This window comes from Apis mellifera, linkage group LG11 (assembly GCF_003254395.2).
Source record: "Apis mellifera strain DH4 linkage group LG11, Amel_HAv3.1, whole genome shotgun sequence".
Classification (NCBI taxonomy): domain Eukaryota; kingdom Metazoa; phylum Arthropoda; class Insecta; order Hymenoptera; family Apidae; genus Apis; species Apis mellifera.
The window spans coordinates 402,941-420,516 of record NC_037648.1 but is presented as its reverse complement, the minus strand read 5'-3'; the positions used below and the strand labels follow the sequence as shown (position 1 = coordinate 420,516).

The 17,576-nt window shown below is 19.7% G+C and overlaps 3 protein-coding genes across 6 annotated transcripts; 1 reads left to right on the top strand and 2 right to left on the bottom strand.

The window, feature by feature from the left end:
* Positions 1–1,403: 1,403 nt before the first annotated feature.
* Positions 1,404–9,137, bottom strand: LOC409363. Its single transcript, XM_016915034.2, has 14 exons — positions 8,918–9,137; positions 8,686–8,753; positions 8,500–8,584; positions 7,845–7,862; positions 7,530–7,737; positions 7,182–7,430; positions 6,855–7,097; positions 6,632–6,764; positions 4,574–4,646; positions 3,564–3,757; positions 2,812–2,930; positions 2,641–2,700; positions 1,744–1,976; positions 1,404–1,649 (listed from the first exon to the last, which is right to left on the bottom strand). Exons 1-14 carry the CDS (start codon positions 8,965–8,967, stop codon positions 1,424–1,426), a joined length of 1,959 nt encoding a protein of 652 aa, XP_016770523.2. The 5' UTR covers positions 8,968–9,137; the 3' UTR covers positions 1,404–1,423.
* On the top strand, positions 5,605–12,091 carry LOC726923 (DNA polymerase epsilon subunit 3). Of its 3 annotated transcripts, none has more exons than XM_026443955.1 (2): positions 5,605–5,762; positions 11,617–12,091. In XM_026443955.1, the coding sequence occupies exon 2, from the start codon at positions 11,639–11,641 to the stop codon at positions 12,026–12,028; it is 390 nt and encodes a 129-aa protein (XP_026299740.1). In that variant the 5' UTR covers positions 5,605–5,762; positions 11,617–11,638; the 3' UTR covers positions 12,029–12,091. The 3 variants fall into 3 exon arrangements, with proteins under 3 accessions (XP_026299740.1, XP_016770528.1, XP_001122640.1); XM_016915039.2 differs by lacking the exon at positions 5,605–5,762 and adding an exon at positions 11,167–11,185; XM_001122640.5 differs by lacking the exon at positions 5,605–5,762 and adding an exon at positions 11,176–11,483.
* A 906-nt stretch (positions 12,092–12,997) lies between these two features.
* Positions 12,998–16,983, bottom strand: LOC412236 (E3 ubiquitin-protein ligase LRSAM1). Of its 2 annotated transcripts, XM_006557427.3 has the most exons (13): positions 16,761–16,983; positions 16,185–16,427; positions 15,663–16,076; positions 15,553–15,582; positions 15,187–15,288; positions 14,979–15,087; positions 14,565–14,726; positions 14,352–14,451; positions 14,040–14,283; positions 13,829–13,954; positions 13,568–13,762; positions 13,298–13,492; positions 12,998–13,215 (listed from the first exon to the last, which is right to left on the bottom strand). In XM_006557427.3, the coding sequence occupies exons 1-13, from the start codon at positions 16,830–16,832 to the stop codon at positions 13,090–13,092; spliced, it is 2,118 nt and encodes a 705-aa protein (XP_006557490.2). In that variant the 5' UTR covers positions 16,833–16,983; the 3' UTR covers positions 12,998–13,089. The 2 variants fall into 2 exon arrangements, with proteins under 2 accessions (XP_006557490.2, XP_395698.4); XM_395698.7 differs by lacking the exon at positions 15,553–15,582.
* Positions 16,984–17,576: the final 593 nt, after the last annotated feature.

Below are 17,576 nucleotides of genomic sequence, written 5' to 3'. Positions count from 1 at the left end.
TAAATGTGACATTAAAATTTTTCGAGGCACAAATTATTTGTGCTTCTTTTTTTATTTTTATATTTGTCTTCAAATTTGACAAAATCTTAAAATTCTTCTAATAATCTAAAATTAATTGAATATATTGAGGTATTTTTATACAATTATTTATCTATAATTTTTCAATATACAATAATTTTTTTAATTTTCTGATTTTGCTATTGAATTTCAAACTATTTTAGAATTTCAACTATTATACTATATAAATAATAATTATTTGAATTGTATTAAATTACAGAAATTTTAAAGATAATTATTTTATGGAAACTGCAACTGGTCCATTTTAATACTACATTTTTAGCATTTATTTAAGTCTGAATATACATAACTTTCTCAAAATTTATAGATTTTCTAATTATTTTATATAGATTTTTAACAATTGTTTATATTAAAAAACTTTTTTTTTATTCTTGTTTATTCTTATTAAATAAGCAACAGATTCATAAAATGTATTAAAACATATTACATAAAAAACATATAAAAACACATACAAGTTAAAATATAAAATTTAATTCCTAATTTAATAATATAAATTTAATTCTTAATTTTTGAATAATAAAATAAATAAAAAAGAATGGCAAACATTTTTAAATTAAAATAGTAATTATTACATATATGTATCAATTTTTATTTTTATCTAATATTTATAACATGTTTTAATTTGTTAATATTTTATTAAAACATTAAATATTTAATTAATATATTTTATTTATATAACTTTTTGCTTATAAATAAAAAACTAAAAAATTATTTCATGATTATTATTTCATAATGAAATCAATATCAATATTTTATGTTGTATTAATTATATGTATTAAAATATGTATTAATTATAATCTAAATGCATTAAATGTAATTTAAAAGTTAAATAAAAAATAAATTTAAAATTTATTTGACTGATTTTTTTCTTTTAAAGATAATGTCAATTTAATGAGACTTCTACTCTCCAATAAATTATTTTTTCTAAATAATTATATATCAATATAATCCTACATATATTTAATAAAAAAAATCAAAAGTTTAAAAATAAGTGCAATAGTGCTAAGAATCAATTTAAATTAATTAAGAGAATGTAGGAAATAACTTATTTTCATAAGTGATTACGGTATGCAATGTTATTGTAAAGGCAAAATGAATTATTAAATTCATAACACAATTCCATAATTTTTCAGTAAATATTAGAAATTATTAATTTTTAATAATATAACAATTAGATAATAATAATAAAGCTAACTTAATATTTTAAATATAAATATTAATATTTATATTTAATATTTTAAATAAATTGATTTGAAAAAAATGAAATTGAAATTATTAAATGAAAAAATATAATTTATAAATATTACTGAATAATTATGATAAAATTATAATAAAAATATTAAATTTAATCTCCAGAACATAAGAAACAGTTAGTTATTGTATTTGATAAAGATGATAGAGAAGAAGGTTTAGAGGCAAGATCAGAAACACTAGATGTTGCAGTAGTAGGAGCAGGAATGTAATTATTATAGTTACCATTACTCATATGAAGAACTTTGGCCATTTTTTTCATTGTTGCATCTAATTTAGAATCCGTTACTTCTAATTCATTACCAAATTCATCTAACATACTGAAATGATTGTTATATAAAAATATGTTAATTTAGAAAATCATTTTGTTAATAATAAAAAAAATATATATTTAATAATAACTATTAAACTTACACTGCTTGTTCATCTAATTCAGTATTGATTTGTCTAGATACTGTTTTCAATGTTCCAATGCTTTCACCTATCATATCTAGTTGCTCATCTTGTTGTCTCATCATATCATTTTGTTGTTGTAAGGTATCTCCTAAAAATTGTCTATTTGGACTATCAATTTCATTTTCCAATTTGCTATATTTTGTTGTGCCATGATTGACAGGAACTCGAGCAGGACTATTATCTAAAAGTGGCTGTAAGATATAAGAAGATATAAATATATAAATTATTAGATTAAAAAAATAGCATATATAATGAAATTTATTTATTACGATAAATTAATAAAAATATCAAAATATTTAATTAAGGACTTGATAAGTATATTTAAATTACAGAAAGTTATATGTTAAATCATAAAAAGTTTTATTTTATATACGATAGTAATGATATCAAATATGATTGATTTACCGCATAAACCATTTCTTTTTTCTAATTAATAATATTTTATTTGTACATTCAGAAATAAGGGAACAAGTTTGATAATCACTATCAATATTATTGGCAATTTGACAGTTTTACATAGGTGTCGCATCATATACGATAGTAATTTACGAGCGAAATTTAAAAGTATAAAGTACTGTATTTGTATAAAGTTAAACATCTTGTAATAAATTATATTATAAAATTTGAAAATAATAATAAATATTACAATTATAATTACATTATACAATTTATTACAATTTATTTACAATATATTACAATTATAGTATTATAATTGTATTGTATTGTATTGAAATATTAGTTTAAATCATAATCGAAATTTTCATTGCATGTTTCTGAAAAATATAAATGATATACTAAATGACAAAAATTATAAAGTTAAAAGAAAATATGTAAAATTATTTAATTTTTACAAACCTGTCTTGCTGTGTTATCACGATCCCGACCTCTACTTAAATTCATTTTATCTTTCATGGTCTGCAATAAATTAATAATAATTGATATATATTTTCATAAAACTTATTTAACAGATATTTAATCGAATTTTTAATTGATATAAATAATTAAATATTATACAACAAGTATTACCTTAACTTCTTCTCGAGTTTGTTCGATAAAACTTCGTTGAACCGTTAATTCTTTGTTATCTATTTTAAACTTTGTTGGATTTTTTTCTACAATACGTATATATACACATACATACATATATATATATATATAGTGCGTTAAGAAAAATATAGAATATAGAATATAGAATACAAAAATTTAAAATTTATAAAAAGTTTTTCAATCAATTTTATACAAATATAGAATTTAATAAATGAATAATAATTACAATATAATATCGATTATTTAAATTTCTCTAATTTGATGATCAGATTATCTGAATATAGTGAATATATATTTAAATTATATTTGAAAATGTTTTAAAAAACACTTTACAAAATATATTTTGAAATAATATACAAATTAATTTTTTATAATATTTTAAATATATTTTTTCATATATATTATATTATTATATATATTTTAATATATTATTATTTATATAATATATAAAAATATATATTTTATAATATTCTCTTATGAGATACATATTATTATATATAATAATTGTTTGAAAATTGTTTTTTTTAATTGAATTGTATATTCAGAAATTTAGTTTTTTCTAATTGATTAATCGAAAAATCGCTTATGAAAAAATAATTTATTATTATCGGATAATCGACATTATATTATATTTCTAATAAATATGTATATTATATTCATTATTATTAAATTTCAATAAAAAAAATAATGTCACGGTTTACATATAATATACAATATATATTAAAGGATATAAATTGTGTCTTCTAAATCATCAAGATCCCATTCGATTGAACGTAAAGCTTTCCGTAATTCAGTAGTAGTCCACTCTAATTCGTCGCGTGAGATTGGGATTCCCCCACTCACAGTAGGACTCGTGACAACATCCTGCAATTCCGTCCAGCGCCCGTATAAACCGCGATTTTTATTTAAAGCTTTACAAACTTCGCTATATAACAAAAAATAAATTTATTTATATCATAAATTATAAAATTAATTAATAATTATATATTAAGTTTCTGATATCATTATAAATATTTTGTATTATAAAATATATCATATAAATATAAGGATAATTTGACAGTATTATATAATCTTTAAAAATTATATTTTATTTAATTAAAAAATTTTTTTTAACAATAATAAATATTACTAAAATATAATTATATATTTTATATATTATATTTAATATATAAATTATATTTTTTATATATTATAAATTTATATTATAAATTATATTAGAATACTAAAATTAATTCATAGAAATGTAAACGTTTTTAAATAATTATGATATAAAAAGTATAAAAAAATTATTTTAAAGAATTTCATAAATTTTATAAATTTCTTTTTACAATACATAAATATTAAAAGACAATAAAATCTAATTGTTTTTAATCTAATTATGAAAAAAAATTCAATATTTTAATAAAAATAACGTCAATGTTGAACAAATTTAATAAATAAAATAAAATATGAAAAGTTAAAATTATACATACATATTAAAATAATATTCATAAAAAAATTTTTTTAAAAATTTTTTCAAGTAAAAGTTATTTTGAAATAGAATATATGATTTTTTTTATAATAATTTATCCTGACTATTCATATAAAGGGCTGTATGATGTATATATACAGTATCAAAGAGACAACAAAAGTTTAGTAACTGCATAAATTTGGCGAAGCTAATATTAACTTATCATTGATAATTTATAAAATTAAAAAATATTGACTTAAAATTTATCATAAGATTATAATTTTTACTTACTCCTTGACGACAAAGAACGGATTCTCTAGCGTCATTCCTTCTTTTAATTTAAAGAGGTGGCCTTTCTCGCCGCCTCACGGCACCCACAGAAATACGTATATGCAATTTGTCGATCATCGGTAGAAATTCCAAACTTACAGAACTATCGATAGTCACAGAAACGATGACAATAATCAAATTGACACTTGCTCGCGCTCTACTGTTATGGTATACAATATCGTGATGTATTGTGACGTCTGCTCTGAGTCTTCCTGCAGACGACTATTTATTCGATTTTTTTTAATGTTCGTGCGCAAACACGCCTCTCTAAAAGCCACTGTAATATTGATTTCGTGTAGAAACATTTAAAGTAAAGTTCACAGTCACTTATAACAAAAATTAATTAATAATCAAAATACGACAAAATGTACACAATGATTATTAAAATTTAATGTTTGACCATATTATGTAATAAATTTAATGTTTTTTATGGCTAACTTAAAAGCGTTTGATTTATGCAACAACACTTGTTCATCTACATTCATAGATTGAAACTTGCGCATCAAAAGAATTATTTCGCGCCAATTCTTTTAAAATATTGTATAAATTGTAAACATTAAATTTATTATTATATTTTAATTTAATTTCAATATAATTAAATATATAATAATTATATATACAATTATAATTTATCATTTATAATTAAAGATAATTATACATAATATTACAATTAAGATAATTATATATGTTTATTTTTAATTAGCTATAAACAAAATTAATAAGTTTGGAATATTGTACATATATATTTCTGATATAACTTCATAAAAAAAAATGTAAAAATTATAAAATTTTCAATTGTAAAGATATAATAAATTAAATTATATTATAATATATATTATAGAAAGATATAATAAATTAAAAATTAATAATATTATTGAACAAAAACGTATGTATAAATTTTATTATATAAAATATTCTTATATAAATATAAATTTGTCTTTTCGAATATTTTATGTGATTTCTGTTTTTATATGATCATGAATTACAATATGTAGTGCTGATATTTTATGGGAATCTTTTAAAACCAATAAGTGAAAGGCATATTTAAAAATTTATGTGTGTGTAAAAAAAAAATATCGTGTTGATACTTCTTAGTGTTTGAGAACATATCATAGAAGAAAACAGTGGCTGGCTATAGAAGATAAAATTCGTAAGTAATAAATATATCTATATAAAATTTGATATCCATAACCTCTTTTCTTTTGAAAAATGAAATGCATTTGATTTGAAATGCATTTAATTAAACACTTTCAATTTTATAAATATATTTCAATATATTTTTCATAAAAAATTAATTTTGATATTGAAAATGATAAATGTTACATAATAATAAATTAAATATATTTACATATACTTAAATATTTGCAATAACAATTTATTTTTCTATGAATATTTTTACAGTTTATTAACATAAAATTATTAAAATATATTCGTATTTTATACATTTTTATTGACTTAAAATTTGCAATATATATATTCTGAAAGTGCTAAAAAATATCTTTATAAAGCTAATATCAATATGCAAACTGTATTTTTTAAGGATTATATTCTTACAAACATTCTATTAAACATAAATGTATATATATATATATATTACATATTTATTTCTTGTTATAGAATTTTTTGTAATACAAGAAAAAGTATATTTATAAAATATAATTTAAATATTTCAAATAAATAAAATTTTTTATAATATTAGAAGCATCACATTTTTAGATATATTTTTAAGAATATAATTTTTTTTTAATTTTTTTACTAATCTAATAAATATGCATTAAATAATTTAACAAGATTTAACATTTATAATTATATATGAATTCTTTTATATGTAATTCTTATATATTATATATATAAATATTCTTGCAGGCATATTTTATATCTGCAAAGAATATTTTTGAACATTATACATAGAGTAGATTATATATATATTTGAATTAAAATGATATAGTACCTTTTACAAAATAAATTTTGTTTATACTTTGAGATATAAATTATCAATTTTAATAAGAATGTATAATCAACATAGTCCTTCATATTCATCTTCTTCATCATTATTTATATCTTTTGAAAATGCTGCCTGTGTTTGTTCTTTTTCAATAGTGTCTTCTGATGATGTTTTTGGAGTATCCTCAGATTCTTTAATACTCATGTTCTAGAATATGATATAAACACAAATTGAGGACTTTTATTGTAATATATATAAATAAAAATAAATTAATAAATAGAAAACTTTATTCTTTACTTGAACTTCACTTGTAGTTTCTTCCATTAATTTTGATGCATTAGGAGATGTATACGATTCTGCTGCATTAGCTCTTACTCCTGGAGGAGGTATTGCATATTCTTGTTGTGGCAAAGGTAAACCTCTAGCAAGTTTAGCATATTCAACATCCATATGCTTAATAAAAGGATTATTTAAGGCTGCTCTTGCAGCATCTGCATCTTCATTGTCATATGCTTGTAATAACATTTCTAATGTATTGATCTAAAAATAAACAGAAATAGATAAAAATAAATATAAAAATTTTAATCAAAAGAAATTTAAAATTTCTAAAAGATATGATTTGACCTCAGGTGCTTCACAATAATTTCCCCATTCTTTGAAAGCTTTTTCAGCAGCTACTTGATCACCTCGAGCTAATTGTACTAAAACTAATGCTACTGTTAATCTACCAACGGATGATGTATGATCTGTCTGTTGATGCATTCCAATTTCTCTACGAATTGCATCTGCTGCTTCATCATACATTTGTAATTTTACTAATAATCTTGCTACTTTGCTCATATATTCTGCTGCTTGACGAGGACTATCTTCACCCTTCATTAAAAAATATATTAATATAATTTTCAATTTTTATTATTAAAAATATTAAAAAATTATTAAAAATATATTAAAAATAAATTATAAATATCTTACCATAACAATACTAGCAGCACGTTTAAACAAGTCTAGTGCTTCTTGTGGTTGAGTAGCTTCTATCATTTTTCCTCCCTTATCAAGTACAGTTGCACCTGATTCAGGCGATCCATGCATCAAATATAAAGAGCAAGCACTATGTGCTAATTTTGAAACTTCTGTAAGATTTCCCATTTCTTTGCAAATTAAAGTAGCTTGTTCAATACTCCTATAATTGTATATATTGATAATTATATATATTACTATATCATATATTTATATATGATAAATAAAATTTTTTTTTAAAATATATCATTAAAAATTTAAAAAACTTACTTTGCAGCATGAAACCATCTTTTATGCATAATGTTAAAGAATAAGTATTTTAAAATTATATAAAACAAATTCAAAATCATACTATGAGTCATACAAAATGACTATTTTAATTATCTTGTAAATTATTATCTGTATAATAAAAAATTTTATAAAAAAAATTATATAATATAAATGGAGATTAATATAATTTAATATTATCAATTTTTTATAAGTAAATATATAAAGAACATATAAAAATCAATTTTGTTTTTTTTTTTTTTTAAATAGAATCATATATTTTTTTAATACATCAATCAATAATGATTATTTCTCATAAACTATTTATACAAAAAACAAGATAAAGAAACATTTCTTTTCTTTCATATAATGAATTTCAGTTTTTTTTCATTTTCAAAATTATTTATACTATAAAAAATTGGATCAATATATTAAAAATTACATGATTTTATTAAAAAAAAGATAATCTATATATCTATTTATCCATTTATAAAAAAATATGTTATATCTCTATTTATACAATGCAATTTTAATGTTTTTTTATAAATAATTTTTATAAATAAATAATTTAAAAATTATTAGATGTGAGATTATGTTACATAATTCATCCTGTACATTTGAATATAAGAAATAAAATTTTGTTTAAAAGAAAGGATACGATCTATTTTCTTTATAACAATCTGAAGCTTTCATTAAGCAATCTTTACATTGTTGATAAGATTTTGCTATTCTAAAGCAAGTTGCTAGAATAAATAACAAAAAACATATTATTTATATAACATTATATCAGAATATTTTATTTTAAATACTTTAAATTATATGTATTATATATAATATATTTTACCTGCACTTGTATATTCGTCAGCCGCAACTTCGAAATCAGGTCTCCATTTTAATAGTGATGTTTTCAAGCTATAATATAGATTTATTGTATTTGAATATATGGATCGATAAAAATGAAATTATTTTTATATTATGAAAAGATATATATTATCGATTTCATATAAAAAATTGACGAAAACTAGATTAATTATTGACATAATTTTACATGACTTGTCATCTTGCATTAACAATACCTTTTCTCAGCTTGTCGTATATGAAGATTTCCTTCTTCAATTTTTGACATTTTTTTCCGAATGGTGTCTTAATTTGATTTTTGTCAGATTTGATGATTGTCAGTAATGAAATAATTAATTTCAGAATTATTTCTGTATTGAATGACTGTTATCGAACCACCATACAGACAATAGATTTTTCGTTCTACACGATTTAAATGTGTTAGATTAGTTTATCAATGTATGTGTCACTTTACATTGAATATCTTTGAGGTCTCTAGTAGTCTTACCATTTTAGTATCACTTCCAACTTTATCGATATTATGTGTATTTAGATAATTAACTACATATTATAAGATTATAAATAGTGAATGAATTTAAAAATATATATACATAATTTTTTGATAGTTGCTTCAGAAATTCTTTCTATTTCTTTTGTTATTTATTCAGACTTTTGTTTGTTTAAATTCCATCGTTATAACTGAATAGTCAAAACTGTATATCAGATTATAGTATTTTAAGATCATTCTAAAGATACATTATAAATTTCAGAATATTTATATTTTATACATTAAAAACTAAAACATTATTGTCACATATTATCTTGAAAAAGAAAATATGTAATTGATATTTTATTTCGTCTATAGTCATGAGATAGTTTCTAGTTTAATAAATAAACATAAGGATAATAAATACCAAGAAAAAATAAAGGATATGATCAGAATATAAATGGTTATCAATATTTTTCTTTGTATATTTCTCAATATTTTAATACTATATCTTTCTATATTTTTATTTATTTCTTTTTCATTATTTATTTTTTTATTTGAACTGCAGAGTGCACTTAAGAAATGATTTTGATTAATTTTATTATTTTCTTTACATAAGATATTGATTAAAAATTTTAAATCTTAAATTTTAAAAATCATAAATTGTCGATATTTTTTCTCTGTATTATATAAATATTAAATACATACATTTTTATTTTTTATTATTTTTTAATGTTTTTATATATTAAACATATTAATATAAAATTAATAATTTTTTCTCAATCTGAAATGTAATAATAATAAATGGATATTTATATTAAAAAAAATATATTTTATTTTTATATAGTATATATTTTTATATTATAGTTTTAAAAAATAAATAATTAAAAAATAAAAAATTTATTTATAATATAAAATTAATTTTATTTATGCATATTTATGAATTAACTTAAGAATATATTGTACTATATAATAATATATTTATATAAATATAGAAATATATAACACATTTTTTTAAAAATAAATCTATTTCTTCATGCATTTTTTTATATTATTATTTTTTATTATTCTTTTTTATATTATTATCCTTTTTCATATAAATAAGATCTAAATTATAATTTATCTATTGTTTTTCTTTCTTTTTTAAATGATATAAATATTTAATGAAAATATATTTTGTCCATAAATCAAATAAGAATAGAAAAAAAGTTTTAGCAAACAGCGCCATCTCGTGTTTGAATTATCGAAGCTCTGACTTATTACTAGCATAACAGAATATGTAAAGAGGTATATGAATTAATGTGACGTCATAAACAAGGACAGTAATCTTTTTAGATGTGATCTCCAAAAAAAGTACGTTCCTTATCTGTGACGTTACATGAATTAGTATACTTCCTTGTATCTTCTACTATGCTAATAACAAATCTTCGAAGATCCAAATGCGAGATGGCGCTAATCTTCAATTCTTTTTCTTTTTATTTATTTTATTTTTACAGAAATATTTCTAATATTTAAGATATAGTGCTGAGAATTAATTCTATCTGTTATTTTTTATCTTTTTTTTTTTGTTTCATTTGCACCGATTTCAATATTTTTATTCTATGTTTATATTAATTTCTTCTAGTTTATATTTCTTGTTGATTGTATAACGATAAAGTGTGGCATGATAATTAAATATATTTTTATCATTTTTCTCTCAAAATTATAATAAATTTTAATTTTTAATATTAAAAATATAGATATTATTCTTTGAGATTTTTGTATAAAAACAATAATAGTTCTATATTAAATCTAATTTTATATTTGAAATTAATCATAATTATAATTTTTATATCAAATATATTTTTATTACATTTTTTTTATCTCAATAATATATTATTTTAGTCTGAATTAATGATATTAAAATGATAGAGGCATGCAAATTATATAATACAAAATGTATTGGATGATCTATTTTATATCTAATCTATGGTGTAATATTTGAAATTTTATTTTTAATTTCTCTGCAATAGATGGTGTTGTAAGTAAAAAATTTTGATGTTCACGCATTATATTATTTCAAAGCAACTAAAAATATTGTTAATATTAATGATTTAAATTTAATGCTATAGATGTTAATATAAATTTCATGTATTTGTGATTTATTGCTTTTTCTTCATGTGATATATATATATTTGTATTATATTTTATTTATTAATATATATGTGAACACATTGGCGGGAAAATAAGAAGATATTGTATCGAAATTTGTTGCCTTTATTTTAATATAACTTTTATTAAATCAATTAATTTTAACGTTTTAACGTTTGTATAACCAAGTAAGTTAATTCATAGTTTTTTACTGTTATTAATATTCTTTATTCATAATACATCATAACCTTAGAATATACATGTACTTTTTAATTAATAATTTTTTTTTTATATTTTATTGACATTAATATGTTTCTATAGAATAAATAAATAAAGACATCAGATGGCAGAAAGATTAGAAGATCTTAATTTACCAAATGCAGTTGTAACAAGAATTATAAAAGAGGCATTACCAGAAGGAGTTACAATTGCTAAAGATGCTAGAACTGCAGTAGCAAAAGCATCTTCAATTTTTATATTATATTTAACATCATCTGCAAATATAATTGCTAAAAAAGGAAATCGTAAAACAATAAGTGGTCAAGATGTTATTCAAGCAATGAATGATATAGAATTTGATGAGTTTGTTGATCCACTTCAAGAATCATTAGAAAATTTTCGTAAAGCTCAAAAAGAAAAGAAAGATGCAACATCTAAAAAAAAACAACAGAAAAAGGATGAAGATGATATAATAGAAGAGGAAGATGGTGGAAGAGAAGTTATGGTGTTTTGATATATATTAAGTATATAAATTATAATATGTAAAAAAAAGATATATACATATTTTACAGAATTATTATATAAATTTAATAAATTTTGTCACATTCTATTTATTATTATAAAATAAAGTAAATAAAATATATTAATATAAAAAATTTAAATATTTTAAATATTTTAAATCTTCATTAAAAACATTATTCTTCAAAAAAATTGTTTCTTTTTAAATCTTTTATTTGTAATTTTTATTTTAACAATGTTTGTTCAAAGAATATATATTAATAAAATGTAAATATTTCAATTATTAATATCTTTAAGATATTATATTTGAGAAGTGAATTTTTATAAAAACAATTTTTTTATAAACACACATAATTTATAAAAGCTTACTTAATTTTTGTCTTTTTTTTTTTCTTTTGTATTATTAATTCTCAACTATTATAATAGATTAAAATTATAATTTTACTTATAAGACTATTATATTTACAGATATGCATTTCAATATCCATTTTATATAAAAATTATTTGTAGTCAAATTAATAAATGCAATCCTTATTTTATTTCTTCTTCTCTAAATATTTAATATCTTATTATTATTTATATATTGAATAATAATATCTTATTATTATATATTTAATAATAATAAAAAAGTTAGATAATTTTTATCTATTTTAAATATAATTTTTATATATAATCTCATTTCTATAAAATATCATTCTAATATTGAAAAAATAATAGTGAAATTAAAAAACTTTCACATATATATAAATAAAACTTGTTTGTTTTTTTTAAATTTTTGTTCAATAATAATCATAATTATACAAAAAATCAAACATTAAATATTAATTAAATCAATTATTCAATGGAAAAGGTATATTAAAATAATCTCATTTGGTAAATTCTATACATATTATGAAATATTTTTCTTGTAAATGGAAATATTTGAAGTATATAGATATGTACTATATATATTATAATTCTTAAATAATAAATTATTCGTATTATTATTAACGAAATAGAAATTCTAAAAGACAAATGATTTAAATGGAATTATTTACAAAAAATATTATTCATATTTTAAGACTTTAAAATGTGAATTTTATGTTCTATCACACTTCTACACATTGGACAATCTGAAGAAATCATATTTGCACAACCTGAACAACAACAAAGGTGTCCACATGGTAGAAAAATTACTTCACACTGTAAAAAAAGTAAGAGATTCTCAAGAAATGTATGATTTTAATATAAAGATTTTTTTAAATAAAATGAAAATTTTTTTTACTTGTAAATCAAGGCAAATTACACATTCGGCAGTATTAATACTCTGAATAGTATTATATTCTTGATAATTGGAACTTGTACAAGCTTCTTCTGGTGGTGCAGAGGGTATTATAGATTCGTTGAGTTTTAATTCTGCTAAATAATTTTCAACTGCAAGTCTTATAGCAATACGATCGTTTTCAGAATGTATTCCAATCTAAAATATTAAATATATAATTAAAAAGCGTGATAATATATAATAAAAATAAAAATTTTTAAATATTTTACATACAGTTTTCAATTGTTCATCATTAAGATTTGGAAGTAATGATGGTAAAGAAGCTAGAAATGGTAGACAATGCAATGCACCTGCTATTGCAACATGTCGCACTAACATTGGTTCTAGCATTTCCAATAAACCCTGAGGTCGTGTTTCCATTAAAGATTGATATTGCATTAACCAAAATTGACTTTTTCTTCTAGAATTCTTCAAAAATAAATTTTTGTAAAATTTTTATAAAAAAATCAAAACAATATTTAAATTTATACTTACAGTTATACAACGTTGTTGTTCTATACTATTAATTGTTTTTAGAAGTTGATCTCTTCTATTTTTCTGTTGTTCTAATAAATTCATTAGAATAGCACTCAAAGCTACTCTTTTTTGAGCTATTTCATTCTATTTAGTAATATAAAATAATAAAAAAATTTTAATACAGAAAGCTAGGAATATATATAAATAAATAGCTAGAAATATTACATACAAGTTGTTGATTAATTTCTAATTTTCTCCTCTCTAGTTCAATGTTTGTAAGAGCAGCTAATTGCGATTGTACCAAATTGACTTGTTGCATAATACTCCAATAACGTGCATCACTACGTTCTAGCAATGCTGCAACAGCAGCTTTTTGTAAGACTTCATCTTGTCTTAATGTATCAATTAAATTTTTTCTATTTTTTTCTTGATCTTGCATTATTTGTGCTAAATGATCATTATTCCTTACTTCTCTGAAACATTTGTTAGATATTAAATATATTTATATTTTTGTATAAAATATTATCATTATATTACTAACAATGTGAGCAAAGATTGTGCTGTATAATCTCTATATTTACTATGTTCTTCCAATTTTTTGGTTCGATGAAGTTCTTCTTCAAGTAATTTTTCCATTGACACTATTAAAATCATATAAATAAATATAAAAAGTTATATATAATTATATAATGAATTATATATATACATATATGTATAATATGTGTGTCTATTGTTTTAGATGTTTAATACTAACAAAGAGTATCTTTTGTACGGAACATGAATTGTTCTGTGTGACAAGAGGATAACAATTGTATTTCTTCTTGTTTTTCCTGTTCTAATAATTCAGCTTGTGTTTGTCGTTCTTCCTCGCTATTTCTTAAAAATTCTTTGATAACTTTATCCGCTTCTTTTTCAGCTAAAAAAATATTTATAAGTTAATATTTATTATTTATTTTTTTAATATTTAAAAAAAACATTTTTTAATTTAAATTTTATTTTTATTGGTAGCTATTATAATATTTTTATTATAATAAATATTATAATAATATTATATATATATATATATATATAATATATATAACTTTATTATAATATTTTAGTAATAGTAAATATTTATATTTTATTATTAATTAAAATGAATATAATAACTAAAATATTTTAATTATACCATTGTAAATGTAGGAAAGTAGACGTGCTCTGTTAGAATCTTTTTCTTGTTGTACCTTTTCTAATTCGTGTTGTAATTGAGTTTGCTGCAAAACAAGATCTTCCAACAACTAGAAATAAAGATATTTTAATGCTAGCAATTGCAATAAATTTTTTTACATAAAAATAAAAAGTGCTATTTGTAAAATAATAGTTGCAATCTCAAGTACCTTTTTTTTATGTTCTTTTAACATTGATTGAATTTCTATTTCATATTCTTGTTGTTGTTTGATGTTTTTTTCAACCTCCAATAATGCATTTTGGCGATGTTCCTATAAGATAAAATTAATTATTTAAATTGTAAATTAGTTTTTATTTACTAAAATATTATAAAAATATTTGTTTTAAAATAATATAAGCAAAATTAAGCATTTTTAAACATATTATAGCAATAAAAATATATAAATTAATTTTTGCTTTAAATAAACATATAATAAACATTTTATGAATAAAAATTAAGTTTCACAATAAATAATAGTAAATATGCAGTGAAATATATTTTAAAACATGCTAAAATAAAACAAGCATCCACATGCCTTTATTTTTTCTAGCTTCTGTAATGCTGCCTAAAAGTAAAAATCAAAACATTTAAGACACATTATAAAAGTGCAACATCAAATTCATAATCCTATATAACACATGATACCTGTATATCATTATTTTTATTCTGATATACCCCTTGTACATTCTCAGAATTCACATTTCTTGATAAGTCAGTATCAGAAATAGAATCTTCCGGTGAATATTCAATACCACTTTCATTTGCTAGAAATGCTATAATTACTATTGTGCCGCCATTTAAAATATCTTGAGGAGGATATAACAGATTTAACCCATCAATATTTAATTGTGCTAGTTGTTGTACATAACCCAAAGATTTAGGAAGCTTACGAAGAGATTTATTTTGACTAATATCCAATATAGAAAGTTGTTTTAAATTTCCCATTGCCTCTGGTAATTGCTTTAAATTGTTTTTTGCAACATTTAAAATATTTAATTTGTTTAAATGTACTATTTCATTTGGCAGTTTTCGTATATTGTTGTCTTGTAAATAAAGTTCCTAAAATATATAATGTGATTAAAAAATAATTTTTTTTTTTTTTTGAATTTCAAATAAATTTAATTCGTATGACATATTTCAATAATTAAATATTGAAATAATATATACCTTGAGAGAAGCAAGACACATTATATCAGATGGTAAATGAGTAAATTCATTTCCATGAATATCTAATATAACAAGTAATGACAAATCGCTTAAGGCACCTCCACCAGAAAGTGAAGTTAATTTGTTATTATGCATCCATAATACCTTTTTTCTAAATACTTTACATAATGAATAAATACCAGAGGGTACATGTTTTAAAGCACATTCAGAAACATCAAATATTGGTTCTGGATTTTCTCTGGCCTATAACGAATGATTATGATCTTTATATATTTTACCACTAGCAATATTTTTATATTTTTTTAACATTGAATTTTTTTTAAACAATAAAATCATTAAATCAATATTAATAAAATAATAAAAAAATGAATAAAAAAAATATTAAATATTTGATAGATTTTTTTTTCATTCATATATATTATTATATACATATATAGAATAATAAAATATCATACGAAGATTATATATATATACATGTATATATGTATACATATATATATATAATCTTCTATCTAAAATCAAGATCCATCATATGAGGGAATTGAATGATTAACCTTCATTCATTGAGAAACATACCAGATATAATTTGTGTTCCAGTCGTGCTTTATAATCGATATTAACTTTGCTCCCATGTGATAGAAACATCATTAATCGTATATGTCATGACAATAAATGAATATTATGAGTGCAAATCATTCTGCTATTGGTTTTTCTTCAGCACACGTGATTTCATATACATACTTTGTAAAAGGCTAACCAATATCAATTGACAAACAGTGACAGTTCATAAAACGCATAAAACAGTGACGTATCTTAATATTTTAACTCCCTTGAAAAAAAAAATATTACTTTGAAATCGATATTTTGTATGGAAATTATCATTAATTTATTTTTATTTTAACAATAAAAATATATGCAATTCGAATTAAAATTTATTAAAATCAAAATATAAATTTAAAATTTATAAATAATAAATATGATACAAAATTTATTTTTTATGTATTTATAAAAATATATTATTAAATTTTATCAACAATATAATATATAATAACAATTTATTGATATTATATATAGTGTATATATGATAATGTATATATATGAAATGAGTTAGAAATATTATTGAACAAAACATTTAGTATTGAAATTTAATAATCAATTTTTTTTCTAAGTTTATAAATTAACAAATTTATAAACTCTCATATTTAAATTCGTAATATATATTATAATATATATTATATATATATATTTTTTTTTAATCTACCTATTATATCAATTATATTATATCCGTTATGTATTTATTATTCTATATTCTATCTGTTATTTATTAATTTTTTTTCGTCAAATATGTCATCTTGTTTAAAAGTATAGTATTTACATATTACATAATATTTA